Source organism: Toxotes jaculatrix, chromosome 19 (assembly GCF_017976425.1).
Source record: "Toxotes jaculatrix isolate fToxJac2 chromosome 19, fToxJac2.pri, whole genome shotgun sequence".
In the NCBI taxonomy this organism is placed as follows: Eukaryota; Metazoa; Chordata; class Actinopteri; family Toxotidae; genus Toxotes; species Toxotes jaculatrix.
Genome location: NC_054412.1, coordinates 4389877 through 4417773, shown reverse-complemented (window position 1 = coordinate 4417773; position 27897 = coordinate 4389877). Strand labels below are relative to the sequence as shown.

At 42.6% G+C, this 27897-nt stretch overlaps 2 protein-coding genes across 5 annotated transcripts in view; both read right to left on the bottom strand.

Moving 5' to 3' along the window:
* LOC121199612 (nesprin-2) overlaps positions 1–2092 on the bottom strand; it is a 61014-nt gene extending 58922 nt beyond the window's left edge. For 3 of the 4 annotated variants that reach the window (XM_041064459.1, XM_041064462.1, XM_041064461.1), the window contains exons 1-6: positions 1945–2092; positions 1624–1824; positions 1333–1422; positions 844–1029; positions 397–567; positions 97–231 (exon numbers count right to left, since the gene is read on the bottom strand). The gene's annotated coding sequence lies outside the window, so the exon portion shown is untranslated. The remainder of the gene's footprint in view (positions 1–96; positions 232–396; positions 568–843; positions 1030–1332; positions 1423–1623; positions 1825–1944) is intronic. The other variant, XM_041064460.1, reaches the window with a different exon arrangement.
* Positions 1–27897, bottom strand: part of syne2a (spectrin repeat containing, nuclear envelope 2a) — a 41630-nt gene that overhangs the window by 1889 nt on the left and 11844 nt on the right. Inside the window, exons 28-78 of the mRNA XM_041064953.1 lie at positions 27674–27824; positions 26687–27585; positions 26199–26354; positions 25909–26059; positions 25580–25738; positions 25321–25488; positions 25143–25244; positions 24661–24864; positions 23475–23680; positions 22864–22968; positions 22180–22462; positions 21578–21756; positions 21117–21432; positions 20799–20963; positions 20281–20619; positions 20052–20188; positions 19692–19821; positions 18648–18818; positions 17158–18549; positions 15007–15171; positions 14227–14382; positions 13850–14082; positions 11713–13750; positions 11279–11613; positions 11042–11186; positions 10739–10939; positions 10392–10651; positions 10162–10312; positions 9491–9634; positions 9256–9387; positions 8899–9081; positions 8637–8774; positions 8118–8303; positions 7751–7873; positions 7181–7363; positions 6822–6938; positions 5263–5340; positions 4771–5139; positions 4450–4553; positions 4204–4351; positions 3652–3738; positions 3202–3357; positions 2881–3081; positions 2590–2679; positions 2209–2286; positions 1921–2100; positions 1624–1824; positions 1333–1422; positions 844–1029; positions 397–567; positions 97–231 (exon numbers count right to left, since the gene is read on the bottom strand). Of these exons, the coding sequence (XP_040920887.1) occupies positions 97–231; positions 397–567; positions 844–1029; positions 1333–1422; positions 1624–1824; positions 1921–2100; positions 2209–2286; positions 2590–2679; positions 2881–3081; positions 3202–3357; positions 3652–3738; positions 4204–4351; positions 4450–4553; positions 4771–5139; positions 5263–5340; positions 6822–6938; positions 7181–7363; positions 7751–7873; positions 8118–8303; positions 8637–8774; positions 8899–9081; positions 9256–9387; positions 9491–9634; positions 10162–10312; positions 10392–10651; positions 10739–10939; positions 11042–11186; positions 11279–11613; positions 11713–13750; positions 13850–14082; positions 14227–14382; positions 15007–15171; positions 17158–18549; positions 18648–18818; positions 19692–19821; positions 20052–20188; positions 20281–20619; positions 20799–20963; positions 21117–21432; positions 21578–21756; positions 22180–22462; positions 22864–22968; positions 23475–23680; positions 24661–24864; positions 25143–25244; positions 25321–25488; positions 25580–25738; positions 25909–26059; positions 26199–26354; positions 26687–27585; positions 27674–27824 (12577 nt within the window). The remainder of the gene's footprint in view (positions 1–96; positions 232–396; positions 568–843; positions 1030–1332; positions 1423–1623; positions 1825–1920; positions 2101–2208; positions 2287–2589; positions 2680–2880; positions 3082–3201; positions 3358–3651; positions 3739–4203; positions 4352–4449; positions 4554–4770; positions 5140–5262; positions 5341–6821; positions 6939–7180; positions 7364–7750; positions 7874–8117; positions 8304–8636; positions 8775–8898; positions 9082–9255; positions 9388–9490; positions 9635–10161; positions 10313–10391; positions 10652–10738; positions 10940–11041; positions 11187–11278; positions 11614–11712; positions 13751–13849; positions 14083–14226; positions 14383–15006; positions 15172–17157; positions 18550–18647; positions 18819–19691; positions 19822–20051; positions 20189–20280; positions 20620–20798; positions 20964–21116; positions 21433–21577; positions 21757–22179; positions 22463–22863; positions 22969–23474; positions 23681–24660; positions 24865–25142; positions 25245–25320; positions 25489–25579; positions 25739–25908; positions 26060–26198; positions 26355–26686; positions 27586–27673; positions 27825–27897) is intronic.

Genomic DNA, 27897 nt, shown 5'->3' with positions numbered 1-27897 from the left:
GGGGACAGAATGAGGGAAAGCGAGAGGAGCAGGTAAGGAAAAGTTTGATGAGAAAAGTAAAGATGCTGTGTTTGTGTGCAGGGTGATCAGGTTTACCTGGCAGGCATCTAGTCTGTGCTGTATTACAAACTCCTCCTCGTCTCCCTCCGGTTCTCCACTGCTGATGAGGGCTTCAGACTCATCCAAAACTCTACCCAGCTGACCACAATTATCCTCCCAGAGGGTCCACTCCTATGCCAGGCCCAAACAGAAACCCACACATCTATTTTAACATTTGATTTTGGGCCATAGACACCCCGAAACAGAAAAAAAAGAAAAAATCAAGTATTCCAGAAGAAACTTCTCATTTGTGTATATATGAATTCTTATGGCCTTTAGCAAAGGTGCACTACAAACCTGCAGCCTCCTTTGAGAAGCCACTTCCTGTTCCAGGGCCTGTTGCTGCAAAGCTTTGGCCCTGACTTCCAGCTGTAGCCGCTTATCCTCTTGACACTTGAGTACTTCTGGCTCACGCTGGAATAGATGCTGCACAAAAGCCAACTGAGACCCGAGGACCTGCAGGAGATTCTGCATCACCAAGAGACCAGATTTATGACAGAAGTGAAGAGAGATAATTGCAAAGTAGGCAACAAGAGTGAAGAGAGAAATGAGGCAGTGGATGTGATTAAGGTCTAAATATCTCTGTGTTAAGTCTAGTCATTGATTGTTTGAGGCTGTTTTAGCAATGGCTGTCTCTTTGAAAAACAATCAAGAGGCTTCCACGCACTCTTGGGAAAGTGCCCAACCTAACTCTGGGCTTCACCTGCCTGTTTAGAAGAACTTGCTGAAAGCACAGTGAGATACCTTGTGCCTGCAGAGAACGGCTTGAAGTTGGCTGCGGTTGTGAACCTGACTAATCTGCCTTTCTTTTATGCATTCTTCACCCAGTTCCAGGAGGCAAGTTACCCCCTGAAGCAAGGACCGGGCTACTTGCTGTAGCTTGGCTGTTTCCCCAGGACTCTCCCTCAGATGTCTGCCCAGGACACACTGCTGAGAGACACAGGAGGAGCACAGAGTTTAAGGCGAATACCATTAACTTCGGAAACACAGATCCTGTATCATGTTTCCAGTCCAACTACAGTGGAGTTCAATAGCAGATTTTTAAAAACCTTAACTTGATATTAGTCTGCAGTTAAAACTGTGCATCATGCATGTGCCATTACAATCTGAAATCTATCATTAACGACAAAATCATTCCACAGAGGCCATTTCTTCAAAGGCAGTAGTGTTGTTATATTTGCCAAACTTTTTGTACCACGTACTGGCATGTCAACATGCATAAACAGTTGTTACCTCCAAACTAGGAGCTTCCTTCAGACTTGGGAATATCTCCCTCTGTCCGAGCTCAAACTCGTCCAAAATACACAGCTGGTTGAAGAACTCCTGCAGAAGATAAAAAAAAACATCTGTGTTTGTGGCTCAGATCAGTGATGGAGAAAGTACTGAGAAGTAAACATACTCCATTATAAGTTCTACACTTGAATTCAAATTTTGCTTAATTAAAAGTTATTATATGGTTAATACTGCTTGAGGCTGTGACAACTCACAATTTTCTCCTGGAATAAATCAAGCTCAATTTCAAACCTGATGCTGTTTCTTGAGGCCCAGATCTTCAGTGAGCTGATTGTTGGATGAGGTGGAGACCAGCTGGACAGTACGAAGACAATCTTGAAGGCAGGTCAAACAGCGGTAAGCGTCTGGTTCCTCTTTCCAAAGTCCAGGGCTGGTCTCTGATTCCACTTTATTCAACAGCTCATTAAGAGTCTCCAGCTCAGCTGATACACACTACGCAGGAATTTAGACAGAAATGCCAAAACAGAAGAGTGTAAGTATTTTTAAATACAGTAGATATAATTATACAATATATATATATATATGTACTTGAGCAGCATTCTGGTCAGTCACCTCCTGCTGCAGCAGCCTCAGCTGGGCTTCATCCTCACCAGCACCACCAGGAGTCAACAGGAAGTCAGTCCAGGAGTCCAGACACAGGAGGACCCTCCGGAGAGCCTCGTACAAATCCTCCTTCACACCTGGATGAGAACTGTCTGCAGACTTCACCTGAAGCATTATATAAATGATCATCACTATCACTAAATGCAGGATTTCCCAGGGTAAAATAAACCTTTTTCTCCAATGGTCTGACTTAAATTTGGCAACAACACTCACAGAGAAGAACTGCTGCCTATTGCTACGCTTGGCTGTTTCCCCAGGACTCTCCCTCAGATGTCTGCCCAGGACACACTGCTGAGAGACACAGGAGGAGCACAGAGTTTAAGGCGAATACCATTAACTTCGGAAACACAGATCCTGTATCATGTTTCCAGTCCAACTACAGTGGAGTTCAATAGCAGATTTTTAAAAACCTTAACTTGATATTAGTCTGCAGTTAAAACTGTGCATCATGCATGTGCCATTACAATCTGAAATCTATCATTAACGACAAAATCATTCCACAGAGGCCATTTCTTCAAAGGCAGTAGTGTTGTTATATTTGCCAAACTTTTTGTACCACGTACTGGCATGTCAACATGCATAAACAGTTGTTACCTCCAAACTAGGAGCTTCCTTCAGACTTGGGAATATCTCCCTCTGTCCGAGCTCAAACTCGTCCAAAATACACAGCTGGTTGAAGAACTCCTGCAGAAGATAAAAAAAAACATCTGTGTTTGTGGCTCAGATCAGTGATGGAGAAAGTACTGAGAAGTAAACATACTCCATTATAAGTTCTACACTTGAATTCAAATTTTGCTTAATTAAAAGTTATTATATGGTTAATATCGCTTGAGGCTGTGACAACTCACAATTTTCTCCTGGAATAAATCAAGCTCAATTTCAAACCTGATGCTGTTTCTTGAGGCCCAGATCTTCAGTGAGCTGATTGTTGGATGAGGTGGAGACCAGCTGGACAGTACGAAGACAATCTTGAAGGCAGGTCAAACAGCGGTAAGCGTCTGGTTCCTCTTTCCAAAGTCCAGGGCTGGTCTCTGATTCCACTTTATTCAACAGCTCATTAAGAGTCTCCAGCTCAGCTGATACACACTACGCAGGAATTTAGACAGAAATGCCAAAACAGAAGAGTGTAAGTATTTTTAAATACAGTAGATATAATTATACAATATATATATATATATGTACTTGAGCAGCATTCTGGTCAGTCACCTCCTGCTGCAGCAGCCTCAGCTGGGCTTCATCCTCACCAGCACCACCAGGAGTCAACAGGAAGTCAGTCCAGGAGTCCAGACACAGGAGGACCCTCCGGAGAGCCTCGTACAAATCCTCCTTCACACCTGGATGAGAACTGTCTGCAGACTTCACCTGAAGCATTATATAAATGATCATCACTATCACTAAATGCAGGATTTCCCAGGGTAAAATAAACCTTTTTCTCCAATGGTCTGACTTAAATTTGGCAACAACACTCACAGAGAAGAACTGCTGCCTATTGCTACACATGTAAAGCTATTTTTCTACTTTAATAATCAGAAATGTTTCTTTGCTTCAGTTCACATACCTTAAACTGTCAAGAGTAAACTTTAAAGCATTTGTTCTACTTTTGATTAGCTTGTTAAACCACAGAGATCCAAATATATCTCTTTTTATTGCACATACTATTTGTCTTAGCACAGCAATGGACTCATGTGTCCGCTGGAGAATAGCAGAAGCAGATCCAGTTGACATCAGCTCCTTTAGTGGAACCTAAAACAAAACCAGACAGTTGTGGTTTAGGTTTCACCACCGCTGAAGGAAAGAAGAAAGGATGGGAGGACAACATCTGCACTCATTCATTTTCAGTTCAAGGCAAACGTTTTTCCTTGTAACTGTTTTGACATCAGAACCATAATTTTCTTCTTCGTATTTAATATTTTTCAATAATATTTTGAGAGCACAGCAATTATATCGTCATGCATTTTTAAGGGTTTCTGTTATTGGTCCCTCTCATTATGTAAACAAACATCTTTACAGCTCTGAAAGGGATGGCACAGAGGCAGAAGGTTTAGCTTACTGTTGCCCCGGTAACGGATGTGATGGATAATTTTGTCTCCATCTACTGTGGTCCTATCTCACCATTTATCCACCTAACGTCTCTTCCAATGCTCATAATCAACCTGTCTTGAACATCCTAAAAATCAGAAACTTTTTTATTTTGCTGTATTTTCCTACCTTTTCATGGGTCGCTGCATCTCCCGAGCTGACTGAGGTTTGATGCTCCTCCTGAACTTTTTTCAAAGTGGTCAGTTTTTGAGAGATCTGGTTATAAAGTCGAGTCCACCTTAGCTGCTCCTTCTCGTCTTCTTCATGTCCTGCCAAGCTACGGACCAAAGGAAACACACAACACACCTGAATCTTTGGTATGTTACGTGCATGTGAGTTGTCGTCAGTTCCTACGACTCGTCCCTTGTCTTTTACCTGACTGGCGCCTTAGAAGACTCCTGGACTTGTTGGGATTCTTTCACCAAACTGTTCTCACTGTTCCTAACTTCGTTTTGCTCCCTCAAATCTTTCAGAGGGTCCTGGATGTTGAAAACAGCAAAAATATGAAAGTCACTTCATAAAGTTCACATTAGATGCAGTATAAGTGAAGTTCAGGATTGAACATGTAGTGCATCAAGCTTTATCGTTCTTTTGATGTTAAAGTTGGAGGTCTTCTACTTTTTTTTTAAGTTGAAAATTTGCAGGAAAAGTTGGAAATGTATTTGAAAGGGAGTCTTTTCTTTCTCATTCACTTACCAGGTCTTGATGGGGGACTGTGGACAAAGACAGATCTTCGTCTCCCTCCTCTATGAGCTCCACTGATGCTCTCGCGGCTGTGAATGGAGTTATAGGTCTTGAAGGAATCAGTCTTGTGTCTTCAATTGCGGCTGCACAAGTTGCCGTGTCCAAGGTTTCATGTTTTGGTGAGTCATGTTGGTCTTGAGGAGCAGCAGCAGCAAACTGGTGTTCAGCTTTAGAGTCCACTGTTATTAATCCAGTTACAACATTTTTAGACCCAAAGTCGTTGGTATCACCCCCAGGCCTCACAGGTAAAAGCCCAGCTTCAGCACCTTCTGGGCTTGTCTCCACTTCAGAGGAAAACTGAAGAGCCAAACTCTCCAGCTCCTGAAAGACAAATGAAATGACTATGATTAGTTATGTGTGTCCTCTAACTACACTGATGTTGAAAACACTATGAAAAAAAAAAAACAACCTAATAACTGAAGGCTAAGTTTCATCTCCACCTACCTCAACATTTGACAAAGGATTCATTTCCTCAGTATCCTCACTTTTCACATCTGAAAGGTTGAGTGTCTCCTCTGGGTCCTGATAAATGTGTTGTATAAATGTATAAATGCAAAAGAAATCCATGCACGCACACATGCACACACGTATATATATGAAAGGAAAGGCTCCTGAGGAGCAACACATTTCAAGCAGCTGCATCTGACAGTGCCGGAGTGAATTTATAAGAGGACAGAACAGCCCGCCTCACACAACAGCATGCAAAATCTGCTCCAGGCCTCCAAACCACAGGAAGAAGAAGCAATATTAAAGATGAAATCTATTCAGACAATCAAAACAAAATAAAGGAGGAAAAATATAGGAAGAAGGACCCAAAGAAATTTTGAGTTTCATTCCAAAACACACAGAACTAGTAAGTTAAAAATATATCTGTTCCATAAGTATTTGGATCATTTAAATTCAGTGATATTTAATACAGACGTTTTAGCGACAGCAGTTTTTTTTTTACGCTGCTGAATGAGACATTTTGGAACGAAACCCAAAGAAAGAGGTAGGCAGAAACATGCGTTCCTAAGCCGTGATCATTTTTCAGATTTACCTCTGGAATACTGCATGTTAGTGTGTCAGAGGACGACGAGTGACAACTCTCGTCATCCTCATCCTCCTCTTCCTCTGAATTAGACACTTCAAAAGCCTCCTGCTTTTAGTGATAAGGGTGAATGATATGATGAAAACCGTGATTTAAATGAAAACGGAACAATAAATTGACTTTCTGACGAATACTTGTTCCTTCATGTCTCCATTAACAGTCATCCACTCATTTTGCTGTGTTTACCATCTTGAACCTGGTGACTAATGGAGTCTAATGGAGGAATGCATGTTAATTTAGCAAACGTATATTTGCTTAAGAGGGTTGTTGATTTTTTTGGGGAATATTATTTATTTCCCTACACAGGAAAAAAACTGTTTAAAAAAATGTCTTAATGTAATCTAAATGTGATCCCACAGACATCCAACAGCTGTGCTGAGTTAAATTGGGCCTAGATGATTGTTAAACAACATGAACTGAACTGCCAGTCATCAGGTATGTACAGTAGGACAATAATAAAAATAATAATGATCCCCAAAAAAACTATAACTATATGATTCAAGGATTTTGCTTGAGCCTGCCTCACAGCCCAGCAGTATGAACACTGCATATTCAGGGAGATGTGTTCTGGAGACAGGCCTGTACCAGGCAGGTTCAACCAATTCCTGACAGCACAGGGAGCAAATGATGGTCACCAAGACTGACGTCCTTCCCTAAGAAATGCCAGTTTAACTTTATGTTCCATGTTAAAATGCTCCTTTTAAAACTCAGTGGCCAGTGGGAATCCTGCACTTGGTGACTGTCATTTTTTTACCACAGCAGTTTAATTAAAAAGTGGTGGTCAACAGCACACTGACAGCATGAAACTGTAAGTTTAATCAAAGAACAGGTTTTTCATTGGTTTAATTCAAAAGATGATGCCAAGTTAAAATCACCTCACCTACCTCTTCGTGATTATGCTTATTATTATTACCTTGACTAAGTGCCTGCGTGGAGGTCTGTCTAGCTGCTGCATCTCTTCAGGAAAATTGGAGACTGTGGTGACGCCAAGATCCTTACTGGTCTCCTCCTCCTCCTCCTCTCTAGTCTTCTATGTTAGACGAAGAGACGAGAGAAACAGAGAGAGAGAATGTAAAAAGTGACAGAGATTGATGAAAAACATTCTAGGTTGTACTGTAGGATATTGTGGTTCTTTGTGCGACTGTGCTGTGAAGAACAAAGCTGAGAGTTGAGAAAATCTTTACACAGATTCCCAAAACAAAGATGCAGAAGATCCTTGACAGTAACAAAATCTCTTTCTTTGTGCAGTGATGTTCAGACTTGATGTTGTACCTCCAGCAGTGAGACTTGTTGTTGGGTGAGTTGTTCCAGTTCCTCGAGCGGCTGCAGGAGCAGTCTGGCTCGGGAGAAGACCAGCAGGCTGTCCTCTGCTCCCTGTGGGAGGTGAAGCTCTCCTTTGCATCTGTCCACCTCCTCCAGTGTCCTCCGCATTGACTGCACGTTGGCCAGGATCACCTTCAAGTAAAAACAGGAACACAGTCAACAGGTGTGTAAACTAAACCTCTGTACAAACTACTAATGCTTGATGTGCAGTTGGTTGACAGTGATGTTTGCAAAACAAATAAAAATCAAAACACTTTAGTACTTTTACAGCTTTGTAAGACAATGATTTGCATCTTTGTTTTCTCATAAGAAGAATTTTATTTCCCTCTTGAGTAAATCATAACTTTTGGATGTTTTCTAAGCACCCACCTTAAATAAAACTGAGCATTCCTTAACTCTTAATCTTAAATGTTTAATATTTTCACTATTTTACTGCACTACTATTCACATGTTCTCTATGAACCTTGCAGTTATTTGCATGAAATGGATAAATAAAGAATTATAACTGCAACGCTTCACCTGTCGGTTGTGAAGATGTTTTGTCAGAGTGATGTTGGCGTTCTCCATGGAGGACAAAATTGTTCTGATCTTCGGAACATTCTTCTCCATAGTCTTAAGTTCAGCTTCCATCGCCTCCACCGCCTGAAAAGGAGATTGCCAGCAACTTTTTGAGATATCTGAGCCGCATCTTTATAATTAAAATGGTTTCACATGTTGTATTAGTGCCCACTGAATGAAAATCTTCTCTGCAGAGAGGAAGTGGGAGGATCCAAATTCAGGGGTAAAAAAAAAAAAAACAGCAGTTTCCCCCAACTGCCATTTGGGGTCACTAAAAACCGGAAAGTCTACAGTAAATTGATGGAAATCCTCAGTTTGAACTTCTTACCACAGCAGCCTGCAGGAGTTGCTCCAGTGGCTCTAGGATGTTGCGTTGCATGTTGTGGACTTGTTGGCCATTCTGGTCCAGCCTCTCCTCCTGCGTGCTGACGTCACACACAGCAGAGATCTCAGCCAGCACCGGCCTGAAGTTCTGCAGGGTGTCCCTGATCCTCTCAGAGTCGTCCAGGACCAGCTGGAGTTCAGGATTTAAAATTAAATTAATATGACATATGTGAAAAATGCTTCTGGATAGTGTGGTCAGTGTTGAATAATGTCTATTAAGATGACTAATAAGGCCTGGCATGAGCAGTAGGACACAGTGACACGATGCAATAAAGAGGAATTATGCTATCAGTGGCTCTTAAAAACCTGTATGGATGCAATTAATCCATCAATAAATAAATAAATAAATAAAAACTACAGCGTGAAAGAAGAATGTGCTTAAGACTTGTCACTATTCATCCCACTTAAAAGGAAGTGATATCAGATATAACAGGTCTCTTGGTTTTTACTCGGAGCCGCTGACCTGCAGGGACTTTGCATGATTCTGGAGACTTCTGGCTGTTGTGAATGAGCAAGGAGCACTGAGCCACGACTGGGCCTCGTCTAACCAGCAGGTGGCGCTGTACAAGATGTCTTCAAACTCCTGAAGACAGGCAGGGATCTGACAGAGGAGTACAGAAAATATAAGGAAGCAGAATGGTAGTTCTGTTTAACTGATTTTCAGAATATCAACATTCAGTAAATTACAATACAGTGTAGAAATTGTACAGCACAGTAAGCCTGACCTTGCTGAGGAAGGAGGTGTGGTGCTCTGCCATCTGGGATGTGTTCTGGTAGAGCTGTAGTGGTTGTGTGAGTTGGTCCAAAAGGAGGTGGGCTTGCTCTGGTTGCTCCTCTGCAAGATCCTGCACCTCGCTCTCCAGGAGCATCAAGCGGCTGTGCCACGCATCCAGCTCATCCCAAACATGCTGGTGAACAGAGGACGTACAGTATGTATGAGATGAGATTATGCAGTCTTTGTAAGTGTGATAAATTTATATTACATCACATCCAAATTTTCAATTAAATAAAAACGTATATAAATGCACTTTTAGCTCAATATGAACATTGACAAACAACATTTACTTCCATACTGTACACACCTTGAGCACATTTTCAGCTTCGTTGACTGTTGGACTTTTCTGCTCCAGTAACATTTTCACGCTCTCGAGGCCTGAGCAAAGCTCCTTCACTTGACCAGCCAGCTTCCGAACCGGGTTGCTCCCCTCCGTGAGCTGTAAAACAGACCACATACACACAGTCACAAAAGAAATGAGGAGTTCTGGTGGGAGACAGCTTAAATGTAAATGAGGATGATTCAGTGCTGCTGCCTGTTACCTTCTCCTCTGCTCTCTGTAGGGACAGTTGAACTTCTTGTAAATGTTTGCTGATATCAGCAGGAATCTCTGCATATCGGCTCTGCACACCATCCATGATACACTCCAGTTTGGCCTTCAGGGAGGACCAATCCTTTCTGAGCTCCTGTCAGTGTGGGAATGCAAGAAAAAAATTGGAAGGACAAGACATCAGAAAGACACAGACACTGATTAGACGGCGTGGGTCAAACGTTCAGAGTCCTCCAAACTGGTTTAACTTATTTTCCTGTTAAAGGTTGAAGGTGAGCTTGCAGCAGCCCCTCACAAGTTTAATATGCTCTCTTTTTGAAAGAAAAGGATGACAGTAGACCACACACAGGACTGAGGCAGTTCAGACCACTTAAAGTCTGTAATCTAATTGCAGATGTTCCACGTGGTCTGTAGCTGAAACTGACAAAAACAGGTCTGTGAACAGTTCACGGGGTGTTTCTCACTGGGATCAGGAGGACTTACCCTCACATTAAAATAAACCTGTTTTAAGTTTAAGATCAAAGTTTACCTTATTATAAATCAAAACTTCACCATTGCAGCATTGATTAATAACCAAACGTTTGTAGTACGTGATGTAGACTGAAACACAAAATCTCAAACTCAAATTTCTAAGCTTGTGAAGCATAAAAAAATTATCCTGACCTGTTGTTTTCTTGGATTTGAAGAGGCCTCCAGTGCGGAGAGAAGGGCCAACGTGTGTTTCTCCACCTCTCCGATCTCCTCTTGGACTTGCTGTCTCTCTTTCTCTTCTGCCTGGGCTGCAGCTACAACCAGCAGGTTTCTCTCTTTGAGGCTGTGGGGTACAGTATCTTCTCAGCAACTCTCATATACATGAGTAATAACTTTCGACATGGACATGAAACAAACCCCACCTCCTGACATTCTCTTGGATCTTCATCAGTGTTTTGCCAACAGGTCCAGGACTGATGGGTTCCTGGGAACTAGACAAGCTCAGTGCGTGCTCCAGTCGATGCTCCAGGGAGGCTAAGGCCTGCTGCTCCTGCTCCAGACCGGCCTGGTGCATCTCAGCCTGGGCAAGAAGATCCTGGGGTTTCTCCTGAGTGAAGCTCACAGTGGAGGAGTCAGGCACCTCAGCCTGAAGACTGGCCAAAAAACTGCAACACTGCTCCATCTAAAAGGAATAGAATTTAATCTTAAATATTAAATATTAACTGAATATGATTTTTTTTCTGTTTTTTTCTGTGTTTTGTGAACTCACACTTGTAGTGATGTCCTTCCATTCCTCTTGTCTCTGTTCTGAGTGTGCCATCAGGCGGCCGACACCACGTCGTAGTGATACCCAACGGCGCCAGAGGGCACCCAGCTCACCGTCTTTACCAACTCCACAGCCCTGCATCGGACATCCAGCCCTCAGGTCTTCTATCTTCCCAGCAAGGTTGTGGAGATCCTCCATCAGTAGCTTCAAGCAGAGATTAACATATAAGATCAAAATTGATAGATAGAGAAATGCATGGTGAAACACTTGCTAATCAGGAGTGAATTAGTTCAGCTTTGAACTTACCATAGCTCTCCCTTGTTGGGCTACACATTTATCAAAGGATGTCACTTGTGCTGCAGCGCACTCTGAAAGTCTGGCTTCAAACCCAGAAAGATGCTGCCGTAAGTCTTCATGGCAGCTCCTGTGGCTTTGTTGTCTTACTGCACACCTGTAAGAAATTTGAAAACACAGAACTAATCATATGACAAAAGGACAAAAAGTATGCAGAACTGGTTTTAGGAATCCAAAACAGCCCAGCACCTCTGTAAGGACTCCAGCCTGAGCTGGGCCTGGGCCTCCAGTACGGCCCTTCCCACCAACAACTGGCTGAGAATGCTGATGTGGAGCTGCTCAGCATTTGGGCGGGAGAGGCAGGGTTGCTGGGGGACCAGTTCCACAATGTGACAGATGTGAGCCTGAAATCCGTCTTCTAGTGCTTCTAGAGCCTGCTGGGTCTGTCTTTGTTCCTCGGTACAGTCCAAAAACCCTCCAGGAGCTGACAAAAAGGTGGCTTCGGCATTGTGAAGGAAGGCTATTGCTCCTTGAGCAGCCCAATGGTAATCCTTCAAGGATTCTCGAGCTTGGGATAAACTCTCCTGTTGAACCAATGTTACGTGATAAAGGATAGCTTAGAGAAACATCAAACAAAAGTATGAATTGCAAAGTTGAAAAAGTAACAGAAGATTTATGCTCACCATTCGTAAATGGCATTCTTGCATGGCTGCATCTCTAAGAGAGTATAGCTCCTTGTAGTTCTTCAGGTTAACTTTTTCCTTCCGTCCCAGAGCTTCTAACACCCTCATCCCAGACTCCATATTTCTCCAAATGACCCAGTATCTTCGTAGTGCGCTGTCTATTGCTTTCTCATCTGGACAGACGGGCTCGGCTCCCTGCAGTTCCCCTCTTGTTCTTTGGAAAAGCTCAATTAAGGCAGGAAGTTCGGACGAAAAGCGAAGTCCAAGCAAAAGCTTGGTCTCTAGATTTTTGATATCATCTGTGGCAGAATGCTCCCAGGACACCAAAGCTTCCACAGTGCGGTGAATCCTCTGCCTCTCTGAATTAAGCTCAGATGGATATAACTCCTGAGCTATGGCCTCCAGTTGGTCCCCTGCTTCCTGACACTGTGTCTTCACCAAAGGCAGTTCAACCAAGAGTGTTTGGTATTGTCTGAACCTGTCACCCACACTGATTGATTTGTCTTTGGCACGCTGAATTTGCTCTTTGGCAATATCCCTAGATTCCTCCATTTGTCTCCTCAGGTGCAGATATTTGTCTTGCTCGAAGGCATTAAGACTAAGAGCTTTGCACCTGTCTAGAAGTTCCCCAATGGTGTACAAGAGGGCACTTCGCTTGGCCTCATGGCAGTGCTGAAGCTCTTGTACTTGACACTGACTCTCCATCAGCATGTGCTTCAAAAGTACAACTGTTGAAATGGTTTCCTGTGTTAAAGGGAACTTTTGTTGCTCCAAATCAGCAGCAACTTGCTTTAGGCTAGCCTGGACGGTTGATAATTCCTCATCTGAAGATGTTCGCTGATGGATCAGCTCCTCTAATTCCCAGCTGATTGCTCTCTCATGAGCTAGTAGTCCATCTAATTCTGTCCAAAGGCCTGACAGTCTGTTGACAAGGTAGCGGCTCTCTCCTGGACTCAGTCCCGCTGCTATGTCCTTGCAACTTTCTGCCATTTCCTCCACCAGATTTAGCTGGCTCTGTATCTCCACAGTGGCTAATTTGTGACTCTCCAGCTCGCTCTCCAGCTTTTGGATGTCAGCTTTGGAAACATTTTCAACATGGGCACAGGGGTCTCTTGTAGCATGTGTTTCAGCCAGCCAGGCATCCATGCTTGCAAGCTGGGATAGCAGTTTCTCCCTCTCTTGTAGGCGTTTCTTCATGGTCTCAAGGACATGATCCAAGCTGTCAGCAGTGGCTTCATATAGGTCTTCTATTGTCTTCAGTGCTTGGTCACTTTCCTCCTTTTCCATATCAGAGGCTACATCTTTCATCTCCTCAACCTGTACTTGCATCTTTGACCGTCGGGACAAAATGTCAGTCTGAAATTTCTTCATGTCAGCAATCTGAATGCGAGCCTCCTCTGGGAAAAGAGCCAACTTTTTCCCAGTAGAGATGTGGTTTTCCGCTTGCTTCGCCCATATGACCAAGTCTTGTAATTGTTTGTTGATCTTTGTTGAAGAAATGTCTCCACGGCTGTACGTGGAAGTGTGGAGCTTTGTCTTGGTGACATTAAGCAATGAGGCCAGTTCCTGAAGATTACATTGGATCTCATCCTTCTCCTTCTGACCCAAAGAGAAATGGACAAAAGCATCTGCTTGTGATTGTAAGTGTAGATAAAGCTGGTTATACAGTTTTAGGTCTGTGGTTTGACAAATAAATTCTAAGGTGCTTTTGATGTCATTGCTTTGAAAGTTGGATTTCTGGAGAGCTTTGAGCTTGGCTTTAAGCTGTTCGACCTCTTTTATAAGAAGAGAGGACTGACAGGTGGAGTTTGTGGCGTGTTGTAGAGCTCGCTTGATACTTCCTTCTAAAAGCCTCCATTCCTCTTGGACATCTCCAAGCTGGGCAAGAAGAGCACCTGAACTTTCAGTGTCACTCAAGTGGACCGATAACTGGCTACTTAGGTGGAGCAGCTCCTCCATTACGCCTTTCTTCTGTTCCATGGTTTGCAGTAGGACATGGAGTTTGTCAGCTTGAACAGCACTGCTTCCCAAAGCATTTCTGACAAAACCACGACGGAAAAACATGAGTGCACCATACATCAAGCACATGAACAAAGGCTATCAAGTAATGATGATGTTAAGGCAAAAAGTTACTCACAAACTCATTTTTTCCTTCTCAGCAGCTAAAACCTGCAGGAAAGCTCTGGTCATCTTCATCTGTTTGTGATACTGTGTGACCTGATCCAGCTGCGCTGCTTTCACCTGCACCGTGGCAGAGGCATCCAGCAGTGCTGCACTCCATTGTCCCTCAGCTCTTTCCAAGGCATCTGGGTCAGAAACCCTCATGCTTTTCATAGTAGCTATCTGCTCCTGCACGCAGCACCTGTACTCCTGCGGTGGACAGAACTGGCTTTAGAAGAGATCTACGTTTTTGCTTTTTGAAGGGTGATTTTCTCCAATTTAGCAAAATGAAGCTCTTGTGATATACAAGTTGCCAAGTCATAAGTAGGAAAAAGAAGTAAGTACAACACATACCTCTGCTTCCTCCAGCTGTTTGGCCATAGCTGTGATATCAAGTTGTGCTGGTTGATATCGACATGCCAGAACCTGCTGGACAGTTCGTACCAGACGAATCTCTGGTTCACCAGGAGAGGACTTCAGATACCAGTTTAAATCGATGTGTGGTGTCCTCTATAACGTAACAACAACAATGAACAAAACAAAACTGGTGTGAAACAGGCCAAAAATTATATAATGCTATTTTCTTTTCCAGCAATGTTGTGTGAGGAAACATAACTGCTATGATTACTTTTTTTGTGGGAATGGTGAAAATGATGACTTGTCTTTTCAAAATGAAAGAAATGGTATTTAAAAAAAAGTATTTAATAAACTATGACAGTGCAAGTCACAAAGTGTATACAGTGGGTAATTAAACCCACTAACGACCCAGCAGGAAATCTTTGTGTTTGGGTCCTTCCTGTAGACCTTCCTGTCAGCAGCATCATGGGAATACACAAACATCAATCAAAACACTGCTAGTCCTATCTGTTCACTGTTCCATGCATTTATAACAATCTTCTTGTTCTTTTGGACGCATGGAGCTATGCATTTATATTTTGAATTTTATCATTAAAATGCTTAAAACAATATCAATTCATTGCCCATATTGTACACAATTAGATTTGTGCCACAAACAGTGAATAAATATCCTGTTTTGTTTTTTTTAACTTTAATTCTTCAGTAAAGTTCAGAATTTAACCTTTTGTAAACACACTCTCAAGCTAATATTCATTATTAAAACCAGCTGATACTCACATTTATTATGTTACTTCCTTCCACCAAGCTCTGTATCTCAGACAAAATATCCTGCATGGTGGGTCTGTGTTTGGAGGACGCAGGTGATCCACCTGTCGTCTCTCCAGCACCCCGATCAGCTGACAAACCCAGCACCGTCCTCCTGGGCTCCATGTCTTCTTGCAACTGAGGCAGCATACACAGAAGGGACAGGGGTGGTGTCACATTTTAGCCTTCTTCTTCCCTGTGTTTGGCCACAGATAATAACAGAGCTTCCTGTTCTTTCCATGCTCCATAGTGGCAAATATTACTGTGCTAACAGTGGCCTGGCGAGTCAGTACAGTTAACACAAGAATGTGCCTGAGAAGGGAGCAGTCTGCCCTGAGGGAGAAGGACTCTGTCTATTCATCTACAAAGTGCTGCCTCCCATACTTGTAGGAAGAAATGACTGATCTGTTATAACTTGGTTGGACAGGGAGGACACCAGGACATGACACGAACTGCTAGGTTACTAGATTAAAAACAGGGGAGGTGCTTTTTAAAATATGTTGGGCTTGACCAAATTATGTGTTGTAGCAGGGTGTTGACAGAGTGAGAAGAGGATTTGAAAACATATCGCAGATTGCTGAATGTCTTACACTGTTTGGATCAAATTTTTCCCTCATATACAGTTTTCTCATAAATGGTGCACAGGACCAGTGCAAAAGCTTTAAGTGGCAGTTGATAAAGGTAATACTCATTTCTTTCTGGAAGCTGAGTGTACTTTCACCTGCACTCTGAAATAAGTATTCCTTACCAGGGTTCTGAAGTTAAAAACCTCTCATGTACATGTGCGTATACTTTTTCACAGACTTAATATGCTGAATACTTTAAGTCAAAGGTTTCTGAACGCTATGTTAGTGAATCCTTTAATATTTCTGATTAAATTTCAAGCAATGTAAAATTATTTTCATTAATCTAAAATAGGAAAATTAACAAAACAAATAGGAAAAAGTGAACTGTTTCTTGTATTTCTTAAATACAAATATTTTGGCACTTGGGAGAACATTTTCTGACAACATTCATCACTGTAAACAAATGTCAGCTGTTTATAGGGAGAAGGCACGCTGTTATTACTCACAATAATGACAGGCTGTCTTAGTTTGAGAAATTCCTCAAAGACCAAAGGTATTTTTGAGCACTATGGCCTGTACTATCAAAACACATCTAGGATCTCTGAACTACCAAAGAAAAGGGTTGAAGTGATGGCAAGGTACTGAACTGACTCTACAGATACTGGCAGTTACCCTATTTGAGTATTACCAATGGTAAAGCAGTAATGTGTGTGTGTGTGTGTCTTTCTGTCTCACAGCTGTCTCATGCTGTAGTTTTACCCTGGCAGTGAATATGGGTACTTCCTTGGTTTTTATAAATGTCAGTGTTGACCTTGCCTGCTGTGCACCCTAATTTCTGCCTCATCATCTTTATTTTTTTTTTACCTTTTTTCCTTTCATATCTAATTTATAATCTTTCTTGGACTACTGCAGGTTAAGCATACGCACACAACAGGTTCCAGGAAAAAAAAAAAACTAATGAAAAATCTGGTGGATTCATTTGTCATGAGAAAAAAATCATTTCATTCCACTGGATGACCAATGTTCCAAAAAAGATGAATGCCATAAACAGTATGACTGGACTTTATCAAAATTATGCCATTAAAATGCCAAACGGTGAGAAGAATAAAAGGAGATAAGTTCCAGCAAAAATTTAGGGCAAATGTTAGGATTAAATTAGAGTTGCAAAATGTCAGAAATGCCCATGTCTCACTGAACACGCTCCTGCTCTAACATGAAGGTAAGATAAGGAAAGTAAATGTAAGGCTTGTAAATGTCAAAGAAGACCCTGTTTGATAAGGGAAATTTAGGAGAGCAAGGACTGTGAATTTAGCTGGAACACCTGAGTCTGAGTCTGCCTGTCATCCCTGTTTCCTGTTAGCTGTCTGTGATGTTCTATCTGGTAAAAGCTGAAGCACTAAAAAAATACACATGGGGGATTTTATCCAAATAATCCACAGAATTGCAGATTGCTCATCTGAAAACCTTTTTCTGAATGTTTCAAAAGAAGCAAAATTCAGACTAAACTATGAGTGGAAAATCCACTGTGTTCACAGTGAAATTAGAAATCAAAACCCACCTGTCCCTGAGTCACCTCTGTGTCCTCCAGCGTTGCAGGTAACTTTGATTCACTTTCTTCTTGTAGCAGCGAGGTGTTGTTTTCTCTTTCTGGCACTTCTGAATGTGTGGACTCGGGGCCTTCGGGGTCACTTGCTTCTTCTGTGTTTTCCCCTTCTGCCATCTCTGCATGTCCTGTACCTGTGCTCTCTGCAGTGTCAGCACCCATCGTCTGTTTACTGTCACCGGCAGATATGTGAGTTTTAGTTAAGGCATCTCCAGTTTGCACTGAACTTTCCACAGTGCACAGGACCGAGCTCATTGTTTGCTTCTCGGTGTGACAGAAATCTGTCACCTCCTCTTGTTTGACATTGGGAAATGTTGTTTCTGCTGCATGAGTGCCAGTGAGCTGACATTCAGTAACAGAGCCGCATGATTTGGAGGAATTCAGCACCTCATTGTGCATTAATTCAGGGGTTTCTAAGTTTTCTTTGCATGATACTTTGGCATTTGCAGATTGCAGCTCCGTGCTCATTAACACAGAGGGGCTTCCTGATTCTGAATCTGCCCCTTGAGACACATTTGATTTGAGACTTTTTAAACAATGTCCTTTAAAGTCTGTTTCGTCTGGTTTAGGACTGATTAATGTTTTCTCGGGGAGTCCTGTGCTTGAAACTTCTGTGAGCTCTGTTCCCTCTGAACATGTGAGTACCTCTGGACTGCTGGCTCCAACACTTTCCCTTTGCTGCGTGTCCTGTGACTGGTACACAGGCAACTCCATGTCCAACACTATTGTAAACACTTTCTGTGGGGACACATTGATGTCCTCACAGGGTTTCTCCTGTTCTTGAGCATCAGTAGGTGCCTTAAAAGTCTCTGATTGTACTGACATTAAAGGCTCTGTGTTATTTACAGAAAGTGTCCTGTGTCCAATTTTTGGTGGAGAAGGTGTTAACTGTTGTGATTCCTGTTGGGTTTCTGAACTGAAAATATTTGGGATTTTTGCACTTGGGACTTGATTAGGTACTAAGGCGTCTTTTTTGGCTGTTTGCACAAGGCTATCTGAGGTGCATATACTTGAAATGTCTATTTGTTCCATAGAAATACATGTTTCGCCCTCTCTCGCAGCATCGGCTTCCACATTAAATCCTCCTGAAGTGTTTGTGACAAGCTCGGTGGAAGGATGATGCTTTCCTAAAGTGGTGGACGTGCCTTTGCTTATCATTTTGTTGTCATTCTGATCACTTTCTGAATTTTCCTTGTCTGTAGCAGACAGGGACGGAGACGCTGGAGGACACATGGCCATCATTTCATCAGGTGTGGCTGAATGTGGCGCGTCTCTTCTAAAAGCTTCTCCAACAGTTTCAAGCTGCAAACCTTTGTCCATTTCCACTTCGCTATGACCTTCACTCACCTATGAAACCCAGAAAATTAAAGAAAAATATTAACCACATAAATAATATTGTCATCACAACTCTGTACTACAGGATTCATGACTGAAGGGAAACTTACCAGGCATTTAGACAGTGTTTCAAATGCAGATGTGCTTTCATAGAGAGAATCTGAAGCATTTTTCTTTAGGTTCTCTGAGACTTTTGTTCCCAAACAATTTAGAAGAAAATCCTTTTCTGAGAGCACTTCACAGAGAGATTGTTGAAGCTGCAGACCTTCATCCAGAGCTGCCTGCCAGAGCACAGACAGATGCACAAACAAAGACCTTTACATCGGTATCTTTGTGGTGTTGCAACAACCAGCACTCCAACAGTTTGGTATGTTCCTGGTTTGTAGAACAATGTAAGAATTCACTTAGCCAGTCTGGCTATGAACCTGTGAGCAGTGGACCCCAAATCTTTTCCATTTGATAAAATGCTTAGAGTTACAAGCTGTAAACCATATTATACCATATTACCATATTATCATGTTAAGTCACTGAAATCAGTTTATTTACTGTACATATGGTGAGACATTAAAAAGACTGGAAAAACACGAAGAGCACTGTTGGATTTAAGCTTAAAGAGCTTTTAGCAGCAGCAGCAGATAAAAAGGCTGATGGAAAAAAATGAGTCATAACATGTTTGTGATCTTTTGCAACAGCAAAGAGCAAACCTTTGCTGAAATTAGCCATATGCTCCTAGGGAGGACTATCTATTATGTTCACCATGTTCCACACGGAGGAGAAAGTATTCCCGTTCTCGTATTTTTTTTTAAAGAAAAAAGGATGGACCTGTGGCATTTTAAGAACAGCTCTAAAAAAGACATAAAGGCCCCAATGGGTTGAAAAATCATGGGTTTTTGTCCCAAGCCAGACACGGCAAAAGGTAATAGTCCTCGTTTTAACACGAAGTGAAAGCTCAAACGGGATTGGATGTTTCAGGTTTGCCTTGAAGTTATGTTTTACATAGACAATGACATGGAGGGCCAATTAAAACAGAGCATATTTTCTTTTTTTTTGATATTGTTCAGAATAGTTTTGAATTTATTTAATTAGCAACGGCAAAGCAGACTCTGTAGGTTACATGATTGGTGTTTTATATGAAACAGAAAAATGTGCATTACCTGGCTTGGTGATGGTGGTTCAGCTTGTACTGTTTGGCTCCACTCCTGCAGTTGCCTAATGACCTGTCTCACCCTATTAGCAGTGTTTTCTGCACACTCCTGCTTCCTCTGTAGAAAAATGGACCTGAAGCTAGCGTTAGGATACGAGAGAGAAAACAAACAGGTATTAAATTAGTTCATACAATATTTTTTAAAAATAAATAAATAAACTACATGTGGCAAGGGTGAATTTTCAAATAAACCAGGGTACTTTGGACTTAAACATAATAGGTAGCGTCTGTCTCATTCCAGTGGTATTAGTGCTGAAGGGGGTCAGTCATTCTGAAGAATGCAACATTTCTGTTTTGAAACCAGAAGCACCTGTCGAGGTCTTTAGCAGCTCCATCAACATTCACGATGACACCTGCAGGAAGTATTTCTAGTGTGATGCCGGACTCTCCAGGATTCTGCAGGCTGTAAACTCTTGCAGCCAACTCTGTCAGTCTGGTATCAAAGTCCTGAGAGAGAAGTGAAAGCTTACGTGATTGAAAATATCCCTTCATGAACATATTAATCAGGGACGAAACAACAAAGGATCTTTTAATGTTACCTGTAAAGTACACCACTGCTGTTTGAGCTGGCTGATATTAGGTAACAATTCATGGTTCTCACACAGATCTCCAACATTTTCAGCCAGGTCTTTCAAGGCTGTCTGTACACTGAAGACCTCTTCCTTCACTTGTTGAACTCTCTGGTTGGTGTTTTCTGTGAGCAGTGCCAGGTTTTCTCTGATGCTGCCGTCTAGCGCCCTCCTGTGGTTTTGGAGGTTACTGACTTGCTGGGAGAGGCTGGCTTGGGCTTCAACTGTGGAACTGTCTGTGATGGAGTCCTTCAGTGTTACAAGCTGCAAAATGTCTTTCTCTGTGTCTGTTACTTCTTGGAGCAAAGCCTGAAAAGTAAAGAGAGTGACACATAAACATGTTGTGTGTTCTTATAAATAAATGGAACTTCTCCATCTCCTTCATATAAATGTCTTTTTTATGTTTTCAGTGTAGAGGAAATGCAAAATAAAAATTGCACAAGAGCTTGTAAATGGTTCATCGGGTCGGTTTACGTAATTGACCTCACCTCCAGAGCTGGTGCATCAGTGGACAGTACAGCTGAGCTATCTTTCTGGGTTTGACAGCTGGACATCCTTTCCTGCAGGGATGTCAATTTATGGTGGCAGTCCTGCAGTAACTGGTCAAAATGCTCCTCATTACTCACACCTTCCTCGAGGCGGCAACACACATCCTGTGGACATTTCAGTGATACCAAGCCACAGACAGAGGAGTTATATTTAAGTACACATACTTACTGTGATTATGATAACCCAGTGGTTCCCAACCTTTTGTCTGACAGTACTAAACCACGATCATCACTTCAACGCAAAAAGTTAAGTTTTACCTTCAGCTCTGCCATCAGTGATGAGCAGCGGCCGTCCAGCTCAGCCCAGGAGGAATCTTTCCAGATGGCATCGCTGGCTCGCTCTCCCAGCTCCCTCTGCTGCTCAGCCAGGCTGGTAAGAGTTAATTGCAGGGCTTTAGATTCATCCCACAGTTGACGAGCTACAAGGAAGGCTTGTCTACGTTCAGCTGTGCCGGGCCAGGGGAATAAAGTGGGGAGCTGAGCAATTTGGCGCTGCAGCTCTTCCACTCCGCAGCAGACTTCCTGTCTTCTGGCCAGGTAGGAGGAGGTGAGCTCTGGATCAGTCTGCAGAATCCTGAAGCACCAGGAGACACCAAGACATTAAGACTACTACTAGGACTGATTACTACTACTAAGTCCAAACTCAGGATTGACATTTTAATGATCTCATTGATTAAATTCATCTTACTGCTTAAAAGCCATTCACTTGCTCCACTCACCTGTGATAAGGCTCGGCTGATTGTAGAAGGTCGCTCCACTGCTCCTCTGTTTTCTGAATGGTTTCCTGAATTTCCTGTTTCAGATCATCTTCATCACACAGTCTGTGGCTCAGACCATTGCCAGTAGCTCTGAGCACTTCAAGGCGAGCCTCTCCATCTGCTGTTGCACTTACCACAGCCTGAAATATATATTTCACAGACCCGAACATGAAAAGTGACAAAAGTGTCTCCTTGATTGTGCGGGTATAACAGACAATGGAAACTCTGTAACATAAATGTCCTTTCCAGAAAATTCTCAGACAGTTTCAGTCATTGTAGCATCAGTTCTGCACAATGAATAGACACTCCTCATTTTGGAACAAGCAGGAACAAAAAGAAACAACAGATTAGTGCGACCACACCCTGATGTGACATTACACATGACTGCGAACACTCCTCTTGCCCTTTGCAGAATGTACAAACAGGTACTTGGACCAGATGTGATTCAGACACGCTCTTAGAAAACACCTTTGTTGTGTTGTAAGTGAAATAAATCAGGATATTATTTGCCAGGTTTGTAAAGAAACTGAGCAGCTCAGTCAGAGTGGATGAAATGTTCTTACTTGAGCACGGTGAAGTCTCTGCTCTACAGAACTTTCACCAAGTGGAGAGTCAACAAGTCGTCTCAGACCTCCGACCGAGGATTGTGGGGAGTTCAGCAAAGCCTGAAATGCATCTATGTCCCCGCTCAGAGACGACTGCTTCTCCTTGGCGCCATGTAGCATGTTGGTGTGGAAGCTGTGGTATCGTTCCAGCAGTTTGTTACTTTCTTGCACCAGCGCAGACTGTTGAAGGTTGCTGCTTTGTAGGGACGACACAAGCTGACTGACGAGCTCTGTCCTCGCCCTGCAGAAAAGAAAAATGAAAACCTTGATTATAAATCAGTCTACAATTTTTACAACTTCTGTGTGACAACAAACAGTCATGTCATTCAGCGTGAGTCAGCCACCTCTAGCATTCCTAACCTCATTCCTGGCTGTAGCATTAGTCAAAATCACAACGCCAAACAACTGCACATCCTTCAAATGTGTTTGATTTAATTGTAGATCTCCTGTTCATTTCTTTACTTCATTCTTGATTGAAGTGTACAGATCAGATTAGATTTAGCATTGACTTTACCACCGCTTTCCAGCTTTCTAGGTATAACACACCTTTCTAGGTACAAGTCTTAATTTCTACAGTTTCAACAAGATTTGAAACATAGCATACAGAGCATTTCGTGCCTTCAGCCAGAAAAAAACGTTTACCTTTGTTTAAGTGATTCCTCTTGCAGCAGACTAAGATCCTCCCTTACTGTTTTTTCCTCTGCGTCTTGCAGCCATTGTTCCAAACGCTCGCTCTCCCTTTGCAGCCTACAACATACATTCAGCATGAACTCAGGAATGCGCATGACACAGTCAAGCTTATGTAGAGTATGCACAATACACTGTAGATTAAAGTGACATAGAGATGAAAAAAATGATTCTGTCATACAGCACAAGACAGACTTAGAAAAACAAGTTGAACTTGTCCCGCTGTCTTTTTTTTAAATCTGCAGAGTTTGAACTGTATGAATCTCTAAGACTCTTTGTACTCAGAGCTTGTGTTTATTTCATACACAGTCAGTACAAATGACTGATTAGTGAGTTTTAAGAACAAATCCCATAAAAAGAACAAACCACCAATCAATAGATCAACTAACAAGTGTTGCCTGTGTAGTAGATTTCATATATGTTGGACAAAGAAACAGAAAGCATCTGAGCAAACTCCAGAAATACCTGCTGAGCAGCTCTCTTATGCCTTTAATGTAACGTGTGTATGTTACATGGTTGGGAAGATATATATATCAACATTTCACTTCAGATGAGTAACCTGTTACCTGTCCAGATCCTGGATATTCCTCTGAGTCTGTTCTTCCACCTCAGAGAAGAGCTGATGGGAGTTTCTGACTTTCTCCTGCAGCTGTATCCCGTCCGCAAACAGAGTCTGTAGGCTGTCTGGACCGGCTACAGAGGTCATAACACGCAGGTCCTCCAGCAAACTCTCTGCCTGCTCATCCTGGGTCTGGAGCTGCCAACAAAGTTCCTGTAGAGGAAAAGGAGTTAGTTATTAGCATTTTAGAGCCTCAGCTATCAGTTTCCAGACTTTAAAACAAATGTGCAGAATTTTCAGTGATCCTAGCATCTTAGCCAACAAACTGAGCTGATGTCATTGTGAGAAATCTTCTCCACACAGAAACTGAAAACTGAAATCTGGACTCAAAGATGGCTGACTCTCTTCCCTATCACTATAAGACCACACTAAGGTTTAAAGATCAGTTCATTCATTTCCATTATTTATATGTGTATGGATATCTTTAGTGTGTTTTTGGTGAGGTTAGCATGGCTAATATCTGCTACATTTAGCATGGCTAATATCTGCTACATTTACAGGCTAGGCCTTCAAATGTAGCAGATATTAGCGAGGCTACTTTGGTTGTTCCAGAGTTTTCACAGTTTGCTAACACATACCACAAATAACCCAGTTACACTGAGTGACTGAATGTTTGTCTATATTTGATTAGTCACTTATTTGTGCTGTTGTGTCTCTCAGCTCTCCACTCCAAGGTGTGTGGGCAAAAAGATTCCCATGGTGTCCAAACACCAGTTTAAAGGTTCCAGGAGGAACCAAGTGAAAAGATGGGCAGGGGTGTTATGTGTGTACTTTAAGCAAATGTTTAGCTGCTTGTTTTTCAATTAAATGCGTATGACCACTTTAGGGGCAGTTCAGTTATAAGATGAATTATTATAAGAATGTAGGTTTTGAAGTATTTACGAAAGTTTAACTGTTGGAATAGTGATACAGTCTCCAGTGGTATGGCCCTGTCAGGTTTCCCACCTGTATCTCTACCTGCTGCCATATTTAGGCAAAAAGAGCCAGTACACAGCATCTAAATTAAATGGGACATTTTAAATTTGTATTTAACAAACACCTATGCAGGAAAATAAAGTAAATTTAAGGATAATTATTACAAATATTTAAAGAAAAATATTTATTTATTTTTCTAAATTCATCTTAGAACTTACTTTAAGTTTTGCAAGGACTGTTGCAACATCTGAACCACTGAGAGTGAGGAGGGAGTCCTGAATCTTTTGGAGGGAGCTGAAGCACTCGACCATCCTGGAAGTAATTTGTCCCTTGGCAGCCACCAGCTGCCTGTAAACATCCTCAGCCTCAGAACCAAGCTCCTTCAGCTGCTCTATCTTCTTCCTCATCTGAGTCTCCGCCACCTAGACAAACCAAAATTAACTAAGCGTCCTGCACTGACAAGACTTTGAGGCATGCAAAAATACAGTATATCCAGTTTTAATCAAAAATATCTACGTGAAGAGCAAGGCACCACAACACAACACACATTACTGTTTCTGTTTTACAAAACTTGAACAAGACTGGAGCTAAAAATGAAACTTTAAGTATATTTATGTATCTGTCCATCCTTGCAGCTTTATTTCAGCCTGAAACACCTACATCCTAAACAGAAAACTAAATAAAAAGCTACATGCTGTACCTGCAGCTCCAGGGGGGGCTCTGGGCTTTGAAGCAGCGACTGAATCTCAGTGGCTCTCTGTTGGAATCTCTCCACAGTCTTCTCTTGGGCCACAATCTCGTTCTGAAGACAGTGAGAGGGGGGTGAGAGAGAAGCTGAAACTGTACATTACAGAACGATCAAAGGAAAACAGTTTTACCTGCAGTGTCTTGATGTCATCCTCAGACTGAAAGGATGGAGACTGAGCAAACACCGCTAGTTTATTGTCGGCCCAGCTCTCCACCTCTGCTCCCAGCTGGAGGACTCCATCCCACAGAGTCAGGCTACGGTGCAAGTTTTCAAGGTGGGAATCTGTTCGCTCTGATATCTGCAAGGATGTGGGTTGCAATGAACACTATCAACTCACCTCAACCTCAGAACTTAAATATTTCCAAGCCAAGCCAAGCCATTAAACTCACATCCAGCCAGCTGTCCATAAGAGTATCAGCTTCACTCTCAAATGGGATGATGGTGCACTCTGGCATTTGACGTAGGTGAGTGTGAAGCTGCCTGCAGACACTGCGGACTTCTTCTATGCCGTCCCCAAGGGCGTTCAGCTCATCTTTTGTTTCCTGAACCTGAGAAATCACACGTACAGACACACTTGAAGGGTTTATTATGTAACCGAGTGTCAGTACAAAGACCCTGATCCAGTAATCTATGAGGGGTACAAGGATGATCTGATGTCTGCTGCATGTTTTCTAAACTGACCAATTGGTCCAAACCTCCAAAAATCTTTACATTATACCTTAGTGTGTAATCTCTGCAGGTTGTCTCTCCCCATGTAGGAGGCTTGTTCACTGATGGTGCTTTCTGCCCTTTGCAATGTCCCACTCAGCTTACCACGAGTGCTCTGAAACACCTTCAGCAGCTCAGTTAAGACGCAACACTGCTCCAGCCTGTATGTGATCCGTTACACAACACATACACACACCAAACTTAGCAAAGTAACACAATCACAGTGAAATAGTATTCAATCGTGACAGACAGAGGTTTTAATAATCAAACTGTGATTATAACTGCTCCTCTTGTCTTTACCTTTCAGTTACAGCTTTTGTTGTCTCCTCCCAGACGCCCTCCACCTCAGTGCTCTGACTCACTTCACTGATTCCTGACGAAGATGCCTGTTGTATGTCCTGCAGCTCAGACAGGAGGCCAGCAAGTCGACTTTCCAGCTCTGTCAAGGCACGTGTCCTGAAGAGGATCAAGCTGTCATTAGTGTGCTGGATCATCAGTGCACAGCAGGCAAATTGTCTCTTGAAGCATGTGTGGAACACCAGATGGACAATATTTTGCCTGTTTGTATAAACTTGACTGGTGATTGTCCTTTATTATGAGCAAGACATATAATGAACAACTTTTCTGTAATTTGTTTTTTTTAATAACCTTAAAAATGCAACTTTCTTTCTGTCAGTCTTAATTATACTGATGTAGAAAACTCCACTAATCTGGTATTCCACCCACAGGAGGAAATCAGAACGGTTAAGAGGAATAAACTTATACTTGGATTCAGATCAGTGTTGTACCTCTGCTGCAGGGCAGGCAGGGTGGGCTCGCGCAGCCCCAGATGCTCAGCTGCTCCCCTTATCTCCCTCAGTGCTCCTAACAAGGCAGCTCTCCTCTGGACCAAGCTCCCCTTCTCCTCTCCCTCTTTCTTTCCATGGCTGTTTCTTCTTCTTCTCTGATCCCCTTCAGACTTCCATGTTTGAGCCTTGTGCTCTTCCTTCCTTTGTGTCTTTGTGTCATTCTCTCCGTTCAACCTACTCCTTTTGGCCTCCAGTCCTGACTCCTCTTCTGCCCCACTTGGAGGTGGTTGCCCCTGCTCCTGTGCTCCTCCCTGCTGGACTGAATCATCCCCAGTCTTTGTCTGACGTATCTCCATAGGATTCAACTCTTCATTCCTCTGCATTTGCCCCTTTCCCACTGGATTTATTTCATCTCTGCTCTCCTTTTGCCTGGCTCTCATCAGCTTTTTCTCCACGTCCACAGCGTGCTTGGACAATGATGTCACCACATCCTGGCACGTCACAGTTACACCATCCATGGTCAGAGTTATGCCCGCTGCCTTTAAACTGCTGTCAACGCTATCACATTGTTCCGCAGCAGTCTGCAACCTCTGCTGCATTGCTGCCTGCCAAGAATGTCTCTCCTGCTCCCAGTTCGCCTCATTTTGCTGCCTGCTGGCGTCCTGGTCTGCCAGCAGGGCTGGGATCTCGGCCTTGACTTCCCTCATTGTGGCCAGGAAGTGATCCACGGCCCGGGCAGCTAACTGAACCTTCTCCAGCTGCTGTCTGAGCTGCTGGAGATGACTGACACTGCTCTGGAGAGCCTGGTGGAGGGATATGGCTTCTGGGTGCTGTTTCTCCACTTCACTGCTTTGTTTTGATAGTTTTCTCATTTGAGACTGCAGCCTGTCATCCATCTCCTGAGGAACACATCAGGGATTAATAGTAGTGTTTGAATATTTCACTCTAAGAATTAAAGTACGATAATTGTTTGAAGCAAAGATGTACCTTTAAGTCAGACTGCAGACTAGTGTCTGCCAAGTTGAAGGAGCGGATGTCTATAGACTCTCTCATGATCCCGTCCAGTCTTTGTGTGATCAGTGCAATCTGATCATCTGCAGACTCCATCAGGTCAGCTGTGTTCTCTAGAGACGTCATCCTGTCACAAACCAAAGTATAAGAAACTTTACTTGTTAGTTTTTATTATTAACCTTTTTTTAAATGTTTCCATG